General features: G+C 43.1%; 1 protein-coding gene across 1 annotated transcript in view; it reads left to right on the forward strand.

The window, feature by feature from the left end:
• PPM1H (protein phosphatase, Mg2+/Mn2+ dependent, 1H) overlaps positions 1–19009 on the forward strand; it is a 295323-nt gene that overhangs the window by 234351 nt on the left and 41963 nt on the right. The window contains exons 7-8 of the mRNA XM_011925963.1: positions 5701–5764; positions 9897–10004. Coding sequence (XP_011781353.1) covers positions 5701–5764; positions 9897–10004 — 172 coding nt within the window. The remainder of the gene's footprint in view (positions 1–5700; positions 5765–9896; positions 10005–19009) is intronic.

The following is a 19009-nucleotide window of genomic DNA, read 5'->3' on the forward strand; positions in this document are numbered from 1 at the left end:
AAGATGGAGAAATACTGAGTGGATAATGGTTGAGTTAAGTTGCTTCATAGATAGCCCAAGAGCTATTCCAGGAGAGTTGAAATCCATGAGGACAGTGTCTATCTGGATCAGTGTTGACAGCTTTTTAAATCCTAAACACCTCCTCTTTAAATATTAATATCTCATTGTCCACCCTCTACTGTTGAGTCTGTCTTCTGTGCTTCTCCACCAGACAAGATTCTGCCGAGCTTTATATCATCTGTTGTTTGTATTAAAAAGGAAATTGCCGGGTGTGGTGGCTTACGCCTGTAATCCCAGCACTTTGGGAGGCCAAGACGGGCATATGACCTGAGGTCAGGAGTTCGATACCAGCCTGGCTAACATGGTGAAATCCCATTTCTACTAAAAATACAAAAAATAAGCCAGGCGTGGTGGCATGTGCCTATAATCCCAGCTACTCGGGAGGCTGAGGCAGGAGAATCCTAAGAACCCGGGAGGTGGAGGTTGCAGTGAGCCGAGATCACACCATTGCACCTAAGCTTGGGCAGCAAGAGTGAAACTCCATCTCAGATAAACAAGTAAATATAAATAAAAATAAAAAATAAAAAAGGAAATTGATAGGTTCTTCATTTTCATGAAAAAGAATACTGCTGAATATGATTTTTTTGAATTGCACAAACTTTCCTTCACATGCCTGAAATGTTGCCACCCCCCTTGTGTGTTTAGCTTGGCCTAGAGGAAGGTCTCTAATGATTCCATTTAGCAATTTTTTCAGTGATCTGGATGAAGATGGCAGGGCTGCTTATCAAATTTAACATGATACAGCATAGACAGCTGGTATTTTGGATGGAAGGATCTGAATTCAGGAAGTTGTCAGTGGGTTGAAACAATGGACTGAAACTAACAAGATAAAATTAATAAGGGCGATGGAGTCCTTCCTTCAGGGTAAAATATCTATTGTGTATGTCGTTATAAACTAGAGGAGACCATGAGCCAAAAAAACATTCTCAGGTCTTTTTTCTTGTGGACTGGGGTTTTTCATTTGTTTTCATTCAGAGTCTGCATATGTAACCCTAAAAAAAATATACAAAATGGAAATGGCTTCGTTAATTTTAAAAAATGCAAGATCCAAATCAAAAAAAGTAATTTTTTATTTGGACCACATCTTAAGTGTTTTCAGTTACAGGTACCGTTTTTTGAGGACACTGGCAAACCAGAAAGGCCCTAGGAGCCACTACCATACCAGTATTCAGTGCTCAGTTAATGTTTGTTGGATGCATGGGGACTAGAGTGGTTAGGATCCCCCAGGTCCTGTGAAGAACAGTTGAAAGAACTAAGGAAAAGGAAACTTTGAGATAGCTCTCTTTAAACAATTGAAGAGCTCTCAAGCAGAAATTAGTCTGGATTTATTTCATGTTTTTCCAGATGGGCCAGTGGGTTTGGGTCAGTTTAAGAAAGAATTTCCCAGAGCTGTTCTGCAATGGAATGGGCTGACATTAAGTCCCGTTAAACTCCTAGGACAGTGACATCTGTGACAGTCCATTCAGGAGAGGCCAGGAACCAAGGTTAGGTGTCTTGTAGAAGGGATTCCTATACTTGGGGTACAGCTGACTTGGTGGCATTTCAGTCTTAATGCTGAACTGCTCCTTCCAGTAGGTCCAAACCAACAGTGGCTTGTTTTTACAGCTTTGCACAATCAACATTACAAAGGAAACTATTACTTTTAAAAAGAATTTAATGGAAACTTCTGAGAATAATGCCTCTCAGTTAGGGAAAGCCAAGAATTTAGCAACCCTTTTAAGCCGTGCATTTTTTTTTCTCATCTAAAAAAATGATTTGGTTGGCCTCACTAAGGAATTGGCCCAAAATATTAATAAGAGTTTGTCTAGAAAATCTTTCCTAAGCCTTTCAGTATTGCTATATTGTAACAAATAATATAATCTCTGGTGAGTCGTATTACTGTAAAACTAGCGAGTGATTTGTTTGGGGGGCTAGTTCTTAAAAATTTAATTAGGATTTCAAAAATCTTGGGATCTGGTGTAGAAGAATTGGTTTTATGACTGGACACACTCTTTTCATCTCAAATTCAAAGTACCTCCATGTCTTGGAGCTCTCAAGCTTCACTCGCCTATCTTCCCCCAGTGAGAAAGAAGGAAGCCAAGGACAAGCTGGAAGCATAAATTCAGGCCGATAGCCTTGACATGGACTATAATATAAAACAGACAGGCCTTCCAAGTGGGCCAGAACTTAGATGGCCTCCTTAAACTGAGGGTAGTTTGAGGCAGGTCTGTTCTCTGTGGGAGAGGGCTTGGTTGACTCTGTGGTCACTCATTTCTGGTGAGATGGCCAGAAAAGCAGCTGCAGGTCTAAGAACATGGATTAATCCCAGCATTTTGGGAGGCCGAGATGGGCAGATCACCTGAGGTCAGGAGTTCAGGACCAGTCTGGTCAACAGGGTGAAACCCCATCGCTACAGAAATACAAAAATTAGCCAGACATGGTGGTGCTTGCCTGTAATCCCAGCTGCTTGGGAGGCTAAGGCAGGAGAATCGCTTGGACCTGGGAGGCAGAAGTTGCAGTGAGCTGAGATTGCACCATTGCACTCCAGCCTGGTCAACAGAGCGAGACTCCGTCTCAAAAAAAAAAAAAAAGAAAGAAAAAGAACATGGACCGTCACTTCTGCTGACTTTCCTCTCTTCTTCCCTGTAGACCCAGTACTGTAATAGCCACTGGTTTTGTACAAACATGATCCCCTTTTGTTCTTTTGCCACTCACACAGAAAATTCCCCTTCCTCTTTTGCCAAAAGTCTTCTTTTCTTCATCAGATATCAGCTGGTCACCCAAAGAAAGTGGACAATAATGGTCTTCTTTCAGACTCTTGGACTAGAATGAGAAATTCCCAAAGCTAAGTCCTGATATCACATTTCTTTGTCATGTTTTCTGGAAAAGTCCAAGTCCAGTTTTAAGACCACTCCACCTTTTTGATCTGGGAGGAGTAACTGAACCTCTCTGGGCTCAGTTCTCTCCTCTAAGACAGGACATTGCAAGGCCATTGAGAGATTTTAGATACTATAAGTCAGCACAGAGCCTGGTGTCTGGCATGTAGAGGATGCTCAGTAAATCATAGTTGCTGTGATTACTATTAGCTATTATTAATTTATACAGACTCTAATCAAGTTGCTAGTTTTAACTCTTGAGTACTATGTTTTATACTTTATTACTCAAGGCTTTGTAACTATGGATGGAAGTCCACTTAACTTTATATGATGATCTGTGCTTAGGATTCAGAAAGATGGAGGGGGAAAGGGGGTTGTACTTTTCCTCCTCATTGGTGTTCTTCCCCCTTGTCTTTAGTTGCTGGGGGAGAGGGAGTGCTCATAGTTGATTGAAAACCAACACTGGCAGGGCAGAATAAACCTTCCTTTTCCACCATTGTTTCTATTTATAATGTTTTGCCGTTCCTGAAGATAAACAGAAGCTAACATATAATATTAAAATTTGCAGTTGGTTTGGTCCTGTGGGTAACAACGCTAAGTGTGTGTCTTTCAGAGTTGTGAGACATGGACTTCGTGCTCCTGCAACAGTCCGTTAAGAGTGCTCTTCGCCTGTCTCTATTAAGCTGTAGGTGATACCCAGTCATTGGTTCTAGAGCTGCAGCCTTCTGCCTCTGTTTAATTCCTGTGACTGTCAAGCCATAGACCCAACTCTTCTACACCAGATCCAGGCTCCTCCTGTGCCTGGATCTTGAGGCCCAGCCCCTTTCTACATCTGGTCTCCACTGCTGCCCCCTCTCTGTGCGGGCCTGTCTCTTCACTGTCCACATGTCCCTCTCCACATGGGGTCCCCAGTCCCTGTTCATGCTCATCTCAAGGGCTTTCTCAGGCCATTTTCCTCCTCTCCCTTGAGCCACGGAGTCTGTGGTCTTAAGGGTCAGGCTGATAAGGGGCTAATTGATTAATCATTTTGAATGTTAGCTAATTGATGCTTGGTCTACAGTAATGGATCTCAACCTTGGCTGCACATTGGAATCACCAGGAAAGTTTTAAAAAATCCTCATTCTTCTAATAATAGCTTTATTTGTTCCTCCCAAAACTCATATACCACAGTGTTTAAAATAGCTCATGTGAGTATGTAAAAACATCAAAGTGGTTATTTGCACTTTGTGTTAATTTGGTAGATTTGGGGGAAGGAAACAGTATATTTCCTTGTTTGAAAATTCAATTCCTAGAATACCTCTGGGCTCACTCAGCAGCAGCAGCATTTGTTGTGCCAGGCACAGCGCTAAGTACCTCCTAAGCTCTCCACGTTCATTTCCCCATTTTAATCTTTGCAATAATCTCACGAATGAGCCCCAGATTTTGCCCTAATTGATTAACGAGGATCCTGAGGGCCTGAGAGAACATCCACTTGCGCAGGACTGTACCAAAGTCAATGCCGAACTCCAGCTCAGGCGCATCTGGTGCCAAAACCTCACTGATTCTCCACCTCAGGGGAAGGACACCTTATCCAAGTAACTTCCTGAGGATGGACCTGCTTTAACTTTGGGGTTCCATGCTTTTGAAATTTAGTTACCTTCTTTTGTACCTCAAGAGCTTCCATAAATTTGATTTCAGATTCACTCCCAGGCAGCCTAGGTATATCCAGGAATGGCAGGCCATTTAATAAATCAGGATTTTTAATGCACTCAGGAAACGTTATTGTAGAAAAGCATCTACTTATAGCATCTAACTCAACAGAACCTACGCCATCTTTTACTTAGTCTTTTAAATAACATATTTGAAGTTATGAACAGTGCTATCCCCATTTTGCAGAAAGGGGAACTGGTATGCCAAGTGTTAATTATCTACTAAGTATTAGTAATAACTGCCACTAAGTGGGCTCTTACTAAGTGCAGCTTCTGTACTGAGCTCTTGGTATTCTGTGTATTAGCCACATTGTACAGATGAGGAAACTGAGACTGAAAAAGGTCAAGCTACATGCTCAAGGTGATAAACAGCTGTAACTGGGCTAATAATTGTTTGTTCACTTGTTTGTTTTTTAACTTGGTTATAAGCAAAATTGCAAGACATGGTCTTCATCAGCTCTATCCCTTTCATCTTACCCACCTCCGTTGTGTAGGCCGTGGCATCTGGAGGACCCTATCTGGAATAAAACATTGAGGCATAAACTGAAGGTTCTTTCTGTGTATTGAGTGGCTATGTAAAAGCTATTGTGAAACAAAGAATGTTTTACCAACCTTGCATATTATATAGAGAACAACCAGGCTCTAAAGATTTCTTCCCCAGCCCTGGCAGTACAAGGCTGTTTTGGTATAAACAACCCCTGAAGGTGAGAACTGGCTCTTGAAGCCGGTTCACACTCCATTCATCTCTGAGCACCGCTGTGTCTCACAGTTTTGGATTCATGATGAGAATACTGTCGCTGGGTCACTTCATTATTACACAGACCCTAAGGCCAGAAACCCATCTCCCCTTTTTGCTAATTATGCATATGCCAACTTATTTCCTCCCTCTTCAAGCATGTGAAGACAGTATTTTCTGGTTTGGTAAAAGACACACACACAATTCTGTAGGGAGAACAACTCCCTATAAAGAAAGAGGTAGTCAGTGTGGTGAGTGGTTGGGGTCTCAGGGAAAATGAAATCCCTAGCAGTCGGTGTCAGGGCAGCAGGTCACTAATTGAGTGCAAACCTTTTTTACAATGTTGTTTATCCCCCTACAGGGCATACAAAACCATTGAGGATGAGGACTTGAAGTTCCCCCTTATATATGGAGAAGGCAAGAAGGTAGGCACCTGTGCTTCCCCTGGGTGGAGAGGACAGGGCTCTGTCCCGCCTTCGCTCCACATAGCCCGCGAGGCTCCACATAGCCCGTGGCAGTCCGTGTGTTCCACTCAGCAGCTTGTGATTTTATAGCCTTGACAGCTTGAAAGCATATCCCATCCATCATCCTTCAGGCCTCCCGTCTTCAGGGTCCAAGGAGTGGTGAGGGTGGGAGGTGGGCAGTGAGCACAATGGACTTAAGCCGATTTTGTGAAAATAACGTCCCCCTTCCCAATCCATTTGAATAACTTTTTACAGTGTTTAAACATGACCACTTTCACACACATGATCTCATTTATATCTGACAACAAGCAAGGAGGCAGGTCATGCTGGCTGTGTTATATCCATCTGGCAGACCAGGCAGCTGGGACCATGCGGTTAAAACAGCCCAGGCAGATCACGCAGCCAAGCGAGGGGCAGCCGCCAGTGTAGCGCCGCGGCTTTCTATCTGCTTCCCGCAGTCTCAGACTTCTTCATGGAAGTTCAGCCTTTGCAAGTCTGTTCGCCACTTGCGCCATGGAAGAGAGTCCAAAGCTTCACCGTAATTAGACTATAGGGTCACAGCAACCAGAGCCCAGAGTAAGGTAACAAAGACCGTCATGAGCTCTCAGGGTTCCAGTCAGAATCCAGCACTGAACAGCACATTGTTGAACCAAAGAAAGGCTGTGGATCCTAAAGTGGTCTCTGAGCAAAGGCCTGGAGGAGGTTGAAATCCTGGAGTGGAGAGAAGCTTGGAATCTATTTCCCAGTAAGAACAAACATCTGAATCATTGCATTCTTCCTCGGAACGTTAATACATTTCAGCTCGGTGTAAAGCATTCCAAGTGAACAATGTGGTCACATTGAGAAGAGTCTTCAACTGATATTTTTTCCAGCATTCGATAGTTTTTATCAAGAAGAAATGACTCACAAGAAAACCAAAGGATGCCTTCCATGGGCAGAGAGAGAGAGAGAGAGTGTGTGTGTGTGTGTGTGTGTGTCAGAGCAAGAGCACGAAAACAAACATGATTAGGTTTTGGGCTCAGTGTAGGCCAGCAGTGATTTCAATGGAAAAATACATTTCAACATAAGGATGAATACCAAACACAAATATCTGATCCATGTAGGAATCATTTTTAAACAAACACACCCCATTCATGAAAATGAACACCCTTCAAATCACCGTCTCTGGTTAAGAATCATGTCAGGGCTAATAGGCACTGTTCTGATATAAATATTTGTGCCTTTCGGTACAATGGGCACCATTAATGAGTATTACTCAGCCTAATGACCTATGCCTGCAGCTCCATTTCTTTGTGGGGCTGAGATTCTCTGTATTACCCTTTAATATCCAGTGAGTTCCAATAACCTCAGGAGCACATCCTGTTATCCCTGTATCTCTAGTTCCTATCTAGCCTGGTACCTGACATAAATGCATAAGTATTAAATAAGCTGTTCAGTTATGTTCAGTATACTTTCCTTAATACAACAGGAAAATAGAATGATGTATCCTTAGAAGTTTACAGCAATAAGATTTGAAGGAGCAAGGCTTTTCTAATTTTAGTGTAAAGTTTACTTCACCAAAACATCATGTTCCTCAAGCATTTCAGGTAATTTAAGCTTGATGGTCTTGTGATGGGCAGGTGGCAAGTTCTGTCCGTGCACCTGTTGGCCTATTTAAAAGGCACCATGTCTCCATTTTGCTTTTATTGGTAGACACCACCCCTGTCTGAGGACTCCGTAAGTTCTTGGAGCTCCGTCTGGATCCTGGACTGGGATTTTCTCTTTCTTCTCTGCGTACACCTACCCAGAAGTTTCAGAGTACTTCTGTGGCCATTACTTCTCATTTTCTTTCTTCAGATGCTTTTAAAGACTGGTGTGGGTAACACCTGGATACTTTGTAAACAAGGTCGGTCACTAGCAGAAATATCAGATTTCTTTCACTGGAAAAGCACACAGAGAAGCTGCCATTTCTGCGGGGAGAGCAGGAGAGCCACAAGGGACTCAGAATTTTTCACATTTAGGGTTGAGCACTTCTTGGCTAGAAGGGAGCCAGTCCAGCCTCCCAGCAGGGGCAGAGAGCCCCAGACTTTGCTTTGCATCACTTTTTTTTTTTTTTTTTTTGAGACATGTCATCAGGCTGGAGTACAGTGGCACAATCTCGGCTCACTGCAGGCTCGACCTCCCAGGTTCAGGTGATCCTCCCACTTCAGCCTCCTGAGTAGCTGGGACTACAGATGCATGCCACCACATTGGCTAATTTTTATATTTTTTGTAGACAGAGGGTTTTGCCACATTGCCCTGGCTGGTCTCCAACTCCTGGGCTCAAGTGATCCTCCTGCCTTGGACTCCCAAGGTGCTAGGATTACACATGTGGGCTACTGTGTCCGGCTTTGTCTCATGTCTATCCCCTGTGACCCTTGCCCTCAAAAAAGTGTCATGGTTTCATTTCTGCTTAATGTGAGCTCTGCCTACCTTGTGAACCAAGGCTAGCTTCAAAATTCACAGCCCTGTTGACAGACTAGGATGAAGATGAAGACAATATATTCGATTGCAGTGTCTCTTAGCATGTATTTACTTCATCCCCACTCAAAGGAGGTAATTACTCTTATCACCCAGGTAATAGAGTAAGAATTCAAGCTCAGGTCTTTGAACGATGACACTATACTGGATATATTTTTTATGATTAAGGGTTAGGACACTGCTTTCTTACACCCAGGATGACTTTCTCTCCATCCCTCCGTGTCACTTGTCCCGATGCAATCCACCTGTCAGTGCTAAGTGCCACCTCCTCCATGGAGCCTTCTCAGTAGAATTTTTACCTCCTCTAAACTTGTGTAACCCATTTTCTATGTGTTTTTTGGTACTTAACCGTATTTTATGTGTTATTAATTAGACATATCCCTCTTATCTCCCTTACCAAGTTTCTTTTTGTTTTTATTGGTTTGTTTGTTTGTTTTTGAAACTGAGTCTCACTGTGTCACCCAGGCTAGACTGCAGTGGCATGATCTCAATTCACTGCAACCTCCACCTCCCAGGTTTAAGCAATTCTCATGCCTTCGCCTCCGTGCGGCTGGGATTACAGGTGCCCACCACCATGCCCAGCTAAATTTTGTATTTTTCGTAGAGATGGGGTTTCACCATGTTGGCCAGGCTGGTCTCAAACTCCTGACCTCAAGTGATCCACCTGCCACAGCCTCCCAAAGTGCTGGGATTACAGGCATGAGCCACCACACGTGGCCCCAAGTTTCTTTATAGTAAGGACGAGGCCTTAGACATTTGTGCTCCCGCCACATGATGTAAGTACATAGTAGGCACCCGATAAATGTTTGGGTAAATCAAATCTTCAGCATAACAGGAGATATTTAAGCTGACTGTGTAGGCATTTGTGTAATAGTGTTGCTTCCTTACACCATTCAAAAAACAGTTTAGGATGAGGCCTCAGCCCTGAGGTCTCTGTGTAGCTATGTCACAGCACTGGTGACATTTTGTTCCTTTCCACCCAGAGGGAATTTGCGGAGATGTTAGCAGGATAGGTTATAGAGTTGCTAAGTTCCTTTTTCCAGCCATAAAACTTAATAGGTGAACTCTGGGAGGGCAAGAGCTACTTCTCATTTTTTACATCTTTTGCTAGTGCCTATGACAGGACTAAGGACATAGCTGGTGTAGAGCAAACACTTGTACGGTGGATACGTAACAGGAAGATGGGGGGGGTGGATGGACGGATGGATGGATACATGGATGGATGGATGGATGAATCTATCCTATTGGGTTTGATATGAACTGATTTCCACAGCAGTAGGCATCATGCCTACATTGGAGTTAGTTTATTGGACATCCCTCCTTCCAGTCTCCAAAAAAGAAAGCTGAAAAGAAACAGCAGCAACCTGTCAAGCTTAAGATAATGGGTAGAAAAAACACTCCTCAAATACAGAAGTGATTTCGGTGAGCCCTTTCTTGGTAAAAGCTATCCACATACATTAGCAGCAAGCGGCCTGGAAAGACGGGCAGGAGAAACTGAAAAATTCTTTGGTTGTTCTTAGCCCAGGCAGCTGCACTGGGATAGGATGCTTTCACTGTGTGCGTGTTTCTGATGACTCTCTGCTTATACTCCTAGGCCCGGGTAATGGCAACTATTGGAGTGACCAGGGGACTTGGGGACCATGACCTGAAGGTGCATGACTCCAACATCTACATTAAACCATTCCTGTCTTCAGCTCCAGAGGTACCACATGAGGTTTTTGTTTATATTTTGTACAATAAAACATTTTCAGCATTATTCCTCCTGTCACCGAACCCCATATCCAGACAGTGGCCAACTTGTGTTATATGTACTTCCACTGTATCTCTCACGTCTGTGTCTTTTTCCCACTCCATCCTCACTTTGGAAAAGGTATACATGAATAACTGTGATCAGGCCGGGTGCTCATGCCTATAATCTCAGCACTTAGGAGGCTGAGACGGGTGGATCACTTGAGGTCAGGAGTTCAACAGTAGCCTAACCAACATGGAGAAACCCTGTCTCTACTGAAAATATAAAAATTAGCTGGGTATTATGGTGCGCGCCTGTAGTCCCAGCTACTAGGGAGGCTGAGACAGGAGAATCACTTGAGCCCAGGAGACAGAAGTTGCAGTTAGCGGAGATCAGCACCTCCATTGTGTTAGGGCTGTAGCATCTCTGCATTTCTTTGACTTTCCCTTCATGGTTACAAGGTGGTGGTGGCAGGTCCAAGCCTGACATTTCTATGTAAAGATGGAAAAAGGAGGGGCAGCCTCTGTCCCAACAGATATTCACTTGCCTCTTATTGGCCAGAACTGTGTCACATGACCTAGCTGCAAGGGAAGTTGAGAGAGCAAGAGCTTTAACTCTCCCAATTTCTACAGTAGAAGGAAATCAAGAAAGCAGAAGTCAGAAACCAATAGCATATACTACAATGTGTAATTAAGGTTTTTGGTTTTTTGTTTCTTGTTTGTTTGTTTGTTTGTTTGTTTTAGATGGAGTCTCACTCTGTTGCCCAGGAGTGCAGTGGTGCAACATTGGCTCACTGCACCCTCCACCTCCCAGATTCAAGTGATTCTCCTGCCTCAGCCTCCCAAGTAGCTGATATTACAGATGTGCACCACCATGCCTGGCTAATTTTTGTATTTTTAGTGGAGACAGGGTTTCACCATATTGGCCAGGCTGGTCTTGAACTCCTGAGCTCAAGTGATCCACTTGCCTCAGCCTCTCAAAGCGCTGGGATTACAGGCATGAGCCACTGCACCTTGCCTGTAATTAAGTATTAAAATAATTCCTTGCACTGGAAATGCTCAGAACATTTAGACATAACTCTGTTTGCATGTACTTCCCAAGAGCAGATGCTGTTTTAACAAATACTATTTTGGTCAGAGGAAACAGAAACTTACCCAAGCTAACTCAAAAAAAAAAAAAAAAGGATATGTTTAATAATACTGCAAGAAGGCCAGCTGGGTGTGGTCGCTCATACCTGTAATCCCAGCACTTTGGGAGGCTGAGGCAGGAGGATCACTTGAGAACAGCATGGGCAACATAGCAGGACCCTCGTTCCTATAAAAAGTAAAAAATTAGTTGGATGTGGTGGCACATGCCTGTCCCAGCTACTCAGAAGGCTGAAGTGAGAGGATTGCTTGAGCCCAGGAGCTCAAAGTTGCAGTGAGCCATAATTGTGCCATGACACTCCAGCCTGGGCAACAGAGTGAGACACTGACTCAAAAAAAAAACAATAGTAATAATATTAGAAGAGATATTTATGGTGTCCATGAGCAGAACGATTGAACAGCCAGGCTTTATGGGAGACTGGTTTTGAAATTAGGGCAGCCCTGCAAAGCCTCCACAGCAGAAAGTTCTCAGCCCTCACATGGAGTTCTGCCATTGATGTGGCCAACCACATTCTTTATGGCTCTGCTACCAATCAACCCAGTTTCTCATTCTCCCAATTCCACATTTCTAGAGAGGAGTCTGGTTGAGCCAGTTCACCTTTTATATTAGACCAAAGTGACTTCCCAGCCTGTGTATTTGTCCCTTCTGATTGTATGTCCACTTCAGTACCCTCTATGGGCACAAACAGTCACCTAGACCCACTACTTTGGCCGAGTTGTGAGCAAGGAGTGGTTTCCTGGGGGTTTTTTAGAGCTGGGCTGGCATCCATACTACATGTAGATAAAAGGGACTAAGAAGCCACTGAAAGAGAAATCTCTAGTAAATGTTGGGCATGGAAGATACACACATTTCCTGGTATCACCCAGGATTTCAAGTGAGGTCAGCTCTGTAGAAATAATAATTACCATTTGTCAAGATTCTGCAAGTGTTCTCTCGTGAGTCCTCATAGCAATTCTGCATAATGAAGACCATGACTACATTAGGTGTCCAAAGTCCTCCCTAGAAGCTGGTGAATTCCTGGCCAACATCAGGATCCATGAATTAACGTTAAAACTACTTCTCACCAGAGAAGAGCAATAAATGTCGGACTTTCAACTCTCTTTTCTTTGAATGCCATTGAGCACAGGGCTTATAACTGGACTCAGACTTTTCTATTTTCCCCCTTACGAGAGAGGCGTTTGTCAGATAACTTAAATGTTGCCTTCACCTTTCTACTTTCCAAAAAGCATCCGTAAAGGTCTTGATTTTGCTCCTTAAAGCAAAGTAAAAACCTCCTTCTCCACCTCCCTTTCTCACATATACTTTTTATATAAAATGAGAAGCAGCAGCTCCACTTGGCTTGAAGGAGAGTGCTCTCTATGCATTAGATTTTAGATCTTCCAATCTCTCTGCTACTGTGGATCTCAGGAAGGGACTGTAGGCTTAAAATTTGGGCCTGCATGGAAGACTCCCTGAGAACTGAGTAAGAATCCCAGGCAGTTGGTGAGAAACCTTGTGTCACCTCGCTGAATGATACTCGTTTGTAGGGCACTGAGTTGGTCACTTCAGCATTGGTGGGAGAGGAGAGGATTTAGAAGGAAACTGTCAACCTCTGCAAAAATTTAAATGCTCTTAGAAAAGTTCTAGAGTTGAATAAAGTGTGGCAGTTTCAATAATAATAAAACTAATTGTTGTTAACTACTTAGTCCAGCTGAGACAACATACCAAGTTTATTTTTAATTGACAAATAATAATGTATATTGATGGGATATAGTGTAATGTTTTGATATGTTTACATTATGGAACGACTAAATTAAGCTAATTAACAGTCATCACTTCATATACTTATTTTTTGTGGTAAGAACTTTTAAAATCTACTCTTAATAATTAAAAAATACACATTATTATTAACTGTGGTCATGATGCCATGCAATAGATCTCTAAAAATTATTCCTGCTGTCTAACTGAAACTTGGTATCCCTCGACCAACACCTCCCTATCTCCATGCAACAAATTAAGGTTTTTACAGGACACATCTCATTTACTCTTTACAACAACCCTGTAAGGTAAGTAAAGTTATTATACCCAATTTACAGATTGGGAAATTGAAACCAAGGAAAGCAAAATAACCCCCGAAGTTACACAGTTATTAAGTAGCAAGCTGGTACTTGTACCCAGGCCTATGTAATTAGATCAGAGTCTGTAGGGGAGAGAAGCCAAATTCAAAGAAATGTATTTGGTCAGTGTTTAGGGACCTACCAAGTAGTGGTTCAAGGCGCTCTGAAGAGGGTGCCTTTGTCTTAAACCTAAGACAGCAACTTTGGGGACCTTGGGGGCCAGAGTTTCCCAGAGAAATACTATTGGCCTCAAGATTGAAGTTGTGGAAAATGATGGTGTAGTAGAAAGGGTAATTGGGAAAGACAGTAATGGCCTTTGTTGTGTGTGCAAACCCAGACCAGACAGAATTGTGCAAAGTAACACTGTACACCTATAATTTAACTTAATGGGTATGTAGTGCATCTAAGATTCTCTTGCACAAGATTAAAATTGTTGTACATGTTAAATGTTGCCAGATGGAGAGGCCTTCACCAGAGCCAGGAAGGGGTGGCAGGGGGTGGAACTGTTAGAAGGGAAGCGGAAGAGCAGCTTGAATTGACTACTACGGAGAACACAAGAAAAAAAAATAGGTACAAGGAACCCCCTGTTCCCAATTTTTGAGCAGGAACCCCCTTTCCCTGGGTGGTAGTGATCAAATCATTCCCAAGAGAAGTGGCCTCTGTTGGAAGCCTCCAAAGCTCGATTAACGTATTGAAACCACCTAAGGAAGAATAACCGACCCACTCCCTCTCTTATTCCCCCATCCCGAGCCCACCTTCTTTCTGTGACTCCCTAAGAACATTCCCCTGCTGTGCTCTGTCTTTGCCAGGCATGGATCTTTATTTCACATTTGGGTTCTAAATTTCAAACCCAGCTCAGTCTGGTAGTTTTAACAGTTGTGGGGGGCTGGGGGTGGAATGTGTTTGAATTCTAAGAAAAAGGGCTCAAAAATCTTCTTGGAAATCAGCATTGTTCCCATTCATCATTGTGGCTCCTAATTCGATTTGATGAGTTAAATATAAATAAATCGAAAACATGTGGATCAAATTTATGTTAAAAAAAAAAAAAAAACTCACAGGGGTTTAAAAATTAGTGAAGGGTTTCTAGCCAAACACGTTTTCAGTTTCACTGAACACAAGGCGCTGGAAAAATCTCGAGTTTGCCAAACCCAAAGAGCAGCCGCCAGGTTTACTGAGCTTCCCTCAAACCTTCCCCAGTCTAAGGCAGGGATTTCTGGCCAAGAACTGAATTCCAAGAGAGGCCCTCACCACCAGTCGAGCGCAGGCCTGTTCTCTGGAGGTGTGGGTTGAGTGTAGGGGATGTTTTGACTCCCCTCTAGCCTGCAGTACCTGGTTTTTCCTGCCTAACAGCATAGGGTGCAGCCTCTCCCCCAGCATAAGGAAAAGGTCCCCAGCCAGGTCCCCCATCCTCTTGCTTAGTGAAGTTCACCTTTAAACTTTTTTATACTGTCCTGAAAGAGTTCAGTGGAGAAGGAAGGATTTGTTAACTCAAAGGCACTTGAGCCCAGGCTCTCCTCACATTCTTCTTTCCCAGAAATTCTCCCACTCCCAGTCCAGCACACATCTCATGTCCTGTAACTCAGACAGCCCAGCACAGGCCGGCAGCCCAAACCTCCAGATGTTCTCTGTGCCACGCCCCTTTTTGGCCAGTGACAGGCCCTCCGTAGAGTTAGGATTCTTCTTAATTTCACCCTTCTTTCCAGCCTCCACTCAAAGACCGTGCTGTTGCCTTTACTCCATTTTGGGCTCTTGGAGAAACAAGGCCTTCCTCTATTTGGGGCCCGTTTGCGGAGCCAGCTCCCTCATCAGCTCAGCAAGCCCCCTTCCTGCCCCTGCTAGACTGAACCACAGGGTCCCAATTTTATTTCTGCTTCATTTTTCCTTTCTTTGGTTATCAAGATTCCTGTCAGCTATTTTTTTATAACTCCAGATCACGTATTTAGCTCACTCTCAATTTTCTAAAATCTAGGTTTTTTTTTTTTCTTTTATCTGAAACAGCCTTCTTTAAAAGAACAAAGACCTTAGACTGTAGTATCTGAATTCCATCTCAGCACCAGTGTTACCAGAGGACTGCACAAGCAGTCACAACCTGTCTTTTCTCTTCCTTAAGGTGGGGTAAAAATCCCTATGTTGACATGTTGTTAGGAAAAGCAAATGAGAACATCAGTGAAATTGCATGGCACAAGATGTGGTATGTGGTCAGCGATAGTAAATATTAGTCTTCCTTCCCCACCGGCTTCTGGAAGGCTTCACACTTAAAGATTCCCTGTATTCACTTTCTTCTTAATAGAGAATGGGCCAATCACAGTGGATCACACCTGTAATCCCAACACTTTGGGAGGCCAAGGCAAGAGAATCATTTGAACCCAGGAGTTCAAAACCAGCCTGGGCAACATGAGGAAAACCTTGTCTCTACAAAAAATAAATAAATAAATAATAAATCCTCCCAAACATACTATTTATAAATAATGAATTTATAAATAATAAATTAGTGGTACATGCCTGTAGTCTCAGCTACAGGGGATGCTGAGGTGGGAGGATCACTTGAGCCTTGAAGGTTGAGGCTGCAGTGAGCCATGATTGTGCCACTGCACCCCAGCCTGGGCGACAGAGAAAGACCCTGTTTCCCACCACCCCTCCCCATGGAAAAGAGAGAGAATGAAGGCCAGGCACAGCGACTCACGCCTATAATCTCAATGCTTTGGGAGGCTGAAGTGGGAGGATCACCTGAGCCTAGAAGTTCAAGATCAGCTTGGACAATATAACGAAACCCTGTCTCTACAGAAAGTTTAAAAATTATCAGGGCATAGTGGTGCACACCTGTAGTCTCAGCTACTCGGGAGACTGAGGCTAGAGAATCACTTGAGTCCAGGAGTTCAAGGCTGCCTTGGGCTATGATCGCACCACTGCGCTCAAGCCTTGGTGACAGAGTGAAACCTTGAATCTCAGAATTCCTGCTTTGTCTGCGTTTCCCCATTTTCTCCCATGAAAACATGAATAATATTTAACATGTTTACATCTTAACATTTATAGTCTTCTGATTCTGGGTGACATTTTGTGCCCAAGCCAAAATCCCATTTGGGGAAAGATCGTATTTTGTTGTATTTTGTGCTTTCTGCAGTCTGGCCCATTCATAAAAAACAATATTGGTGCATATTGATATGGGAAAATGGCTGTGCCATCTGAAGTGAGGCAGAACATGATTGTTCATACAAAGAGTGTGATGATATACAGAGAAAAGCGTATATGCATAGCCGAAAGTCTTGAAGTTTTAATAAATGGTAACAGTAATCCTATTTGGAAGAGGAAGAAAAATTTGTTTTAAAGAATTCCCTGGGCACCTCAAAAAAGCCTGGAGGCCATATGATATGGTGGTTAAAAAACTTAGACTGGTAATCAAACTTGGCTTCAAGCTCTATCACCGCACTTACTAAGTGACCTTGAAAAAGTTATTTCCCTGGATCTCAACTTCCTGTTTGGTGAAAAAGAGGCCAATAGAGTTGTTATACTAAGGAATCCAAGGAAAAAAACTAAATGACATATGAAGTACTCCGCACAAATAAATATTAATTCCTAGCATAATAAATATTACTTCCTAGCGCCTCTTCCTAATCCATTACAACAACAAAATTTCACTGGGGTATCATGAGTCCAGTGGTGTTTACTGAGTAGAGCGCTGGGGAACATATCTTCAAGGAATTCAGATTTGTGGCTAGTTAGATGGTTAGACTAGCCAAAGAATAACGAGCCATAAAGCATGTGTTTCTTGCTTTCTAAGGGACTAGAGGATTTGGATATAGGAGGGAGAACTATATAATCTAAAGAAGAAGAGAATAGGACAATTTGTTTTAAAAGAAAGGAAGAAATAGTCTAGTGTGAAATAAAATTTGCCTTATGGGGCCATTTGAGTTTGAAAGATTAGCTTGAAAGGCTGTTAGCTCTAATAAAGCTAATTACCACAGAGGTCCTTGAACTGGACCTAAGGCGGTAGATAAGGTCTTCAGCAAGAGGAGTATCTTAGCTGTAACCATGGGAGATGGGGGAGCTGCAGACAGGGCAGTCATTGCAGGACTGAGACTGTGGCAGTGAGGAGCTGAACTGGTGAAGGGACTGTGGAAACTAAAAGGTGGCACAGTGAGGCAGACTGGATTTAGAGGATGAAGCCGAGTAAAATTTGAAAAACAAGACTTCGCTTTCCAGCCTACATGAAAGGAAGAATGGTGGTACTTGTTGGGGTCTGAAGAGGAAAACATATGCCTTTTTTTGTTGTAAGTTTTCTGAACCAATTAAAAAAGTAGACACTGGAGTCTGGGGTCAAAATAAACTTTAATAACTAGTATAAAGTTAGATTGGTTTGGTTAAAATGGTTTGGATTTGAGACCAAAATGGAGTTCTCATTCATCTCCTCTAGCCCCCAAATCAAACCCATGGAACAGCTGTGGGCTCTCATCTCTCAATCCCAGAGCGGGAAGGTCTTCCTAGTATGTACCTGCTGGAGGACAGGAGCAGAGGGAACAAACACCACTTACAGACAAATAGGGACCGGAGAAATAATCCAGGGAGTTCAATGTCCCATGTTTCGTCTTTCCAGTCTTATTGGGATAGAGGGCATGGAAGAGTTATATCCCAACACAATTCCTCTGTGCTCTTTTTGACTATAAAACAAACCTCCTCCAAAACTTAAAGGTTTTGCAGAACAATTTCTGTTTCTCTTTCATAGTTCCATTGGTTGACTAGGCTCAGCTAGGTGGCTCTCCCTTAGGACCTCTCACATGGCCACAGTCAGATGTGAGTTGGGGCTGGGGTTGTTCTGAAGACCTGTCGTGGCTAGAAGTCCAAGATGGCTTTCTCACATATTAATGTTGCCTGTCAACTGGGAGTTTAGCTGAGGCAGCAATACGTGGCCTCTCCATGTGGTTTTGACTTCCCGGAGCATGGCAGCTGGATTCTGAGAGGAAATATTCTAAGAGTGGGTGGTTCAAGAATCCGAGATAGGCATGGTGGCATGTAGCTATAGTCCCAGCTACTCGGAGGCTGAGGTAGGAAGACTGCCTGAGCCCAGGAGCTCAACGTCAGCCTGAGCAACATAGTGATACCCCATCTTGAAAGAAAAGAAAAGAAAAGAAAAGAAAGAAAGAGAAAGAAGAAAGAAAGAAAGAGAGAGAGAGAGAGGAGAGAGAGGAGAGAGAGAGAGAGAACATCAGCACTGCCACATTCTCTTGGTCAAGGACATCACTAAGGCTAGTCCATGTTTGAGGATAGGGGAATTGGATCCACCTCTTGATGTAAGGAATAACATGCTTGTACAGGAAGGGAAGGAACTGATGGCAGTCATCCTGGAGACAGACATCTGTCACGGCCTTCCTGTAGAAATGCCCTCTCCACTGTGAAATCTTGAGGGTGAAAGTAATAATCATCTGTCTTTCCAGGACTAAGTAATATAAGTTGATGAGTTAGCTGTTTAGCTAATTAAGAAAGGAAATCTAGCAGTGTAAAGGCAGATTTACAAAGAAGCTAATTAAACTTAAGTATTGGGGACCTTTGCTCAGATCAGCCCCTGTGAGTTCTGATTGTTGCCGGAAAATGCAGACAGGCTGTTCCAGATGAGGAGAAGCCAGGTTGCAATCAGGAAACATTTATGTAAACATTTCTCAAAGGAAAGGGACCTCATCTTCCAGGGTTCCAGTAACATGTTGTGATTTTTTTTTTCCCATTCTTAATACACATTCACATTAG

This window comes from Colobus angolensis, unplaced genomic scaffold, assembly GCF_000951035.1.
Source record: "Colobus angolensis palliatus isolate OR3802 unplaced genomic scaffold, Cang.pa_1.0 Scaffold67, whole genome shotgun sequence".
In the NCBI taxonomy this organism is placed as follows: Eukaryota; Metazoa; Chordata; class Mammalia; order Primates; family Cercopithecidae; genus Colobus; species Colobus angolensis.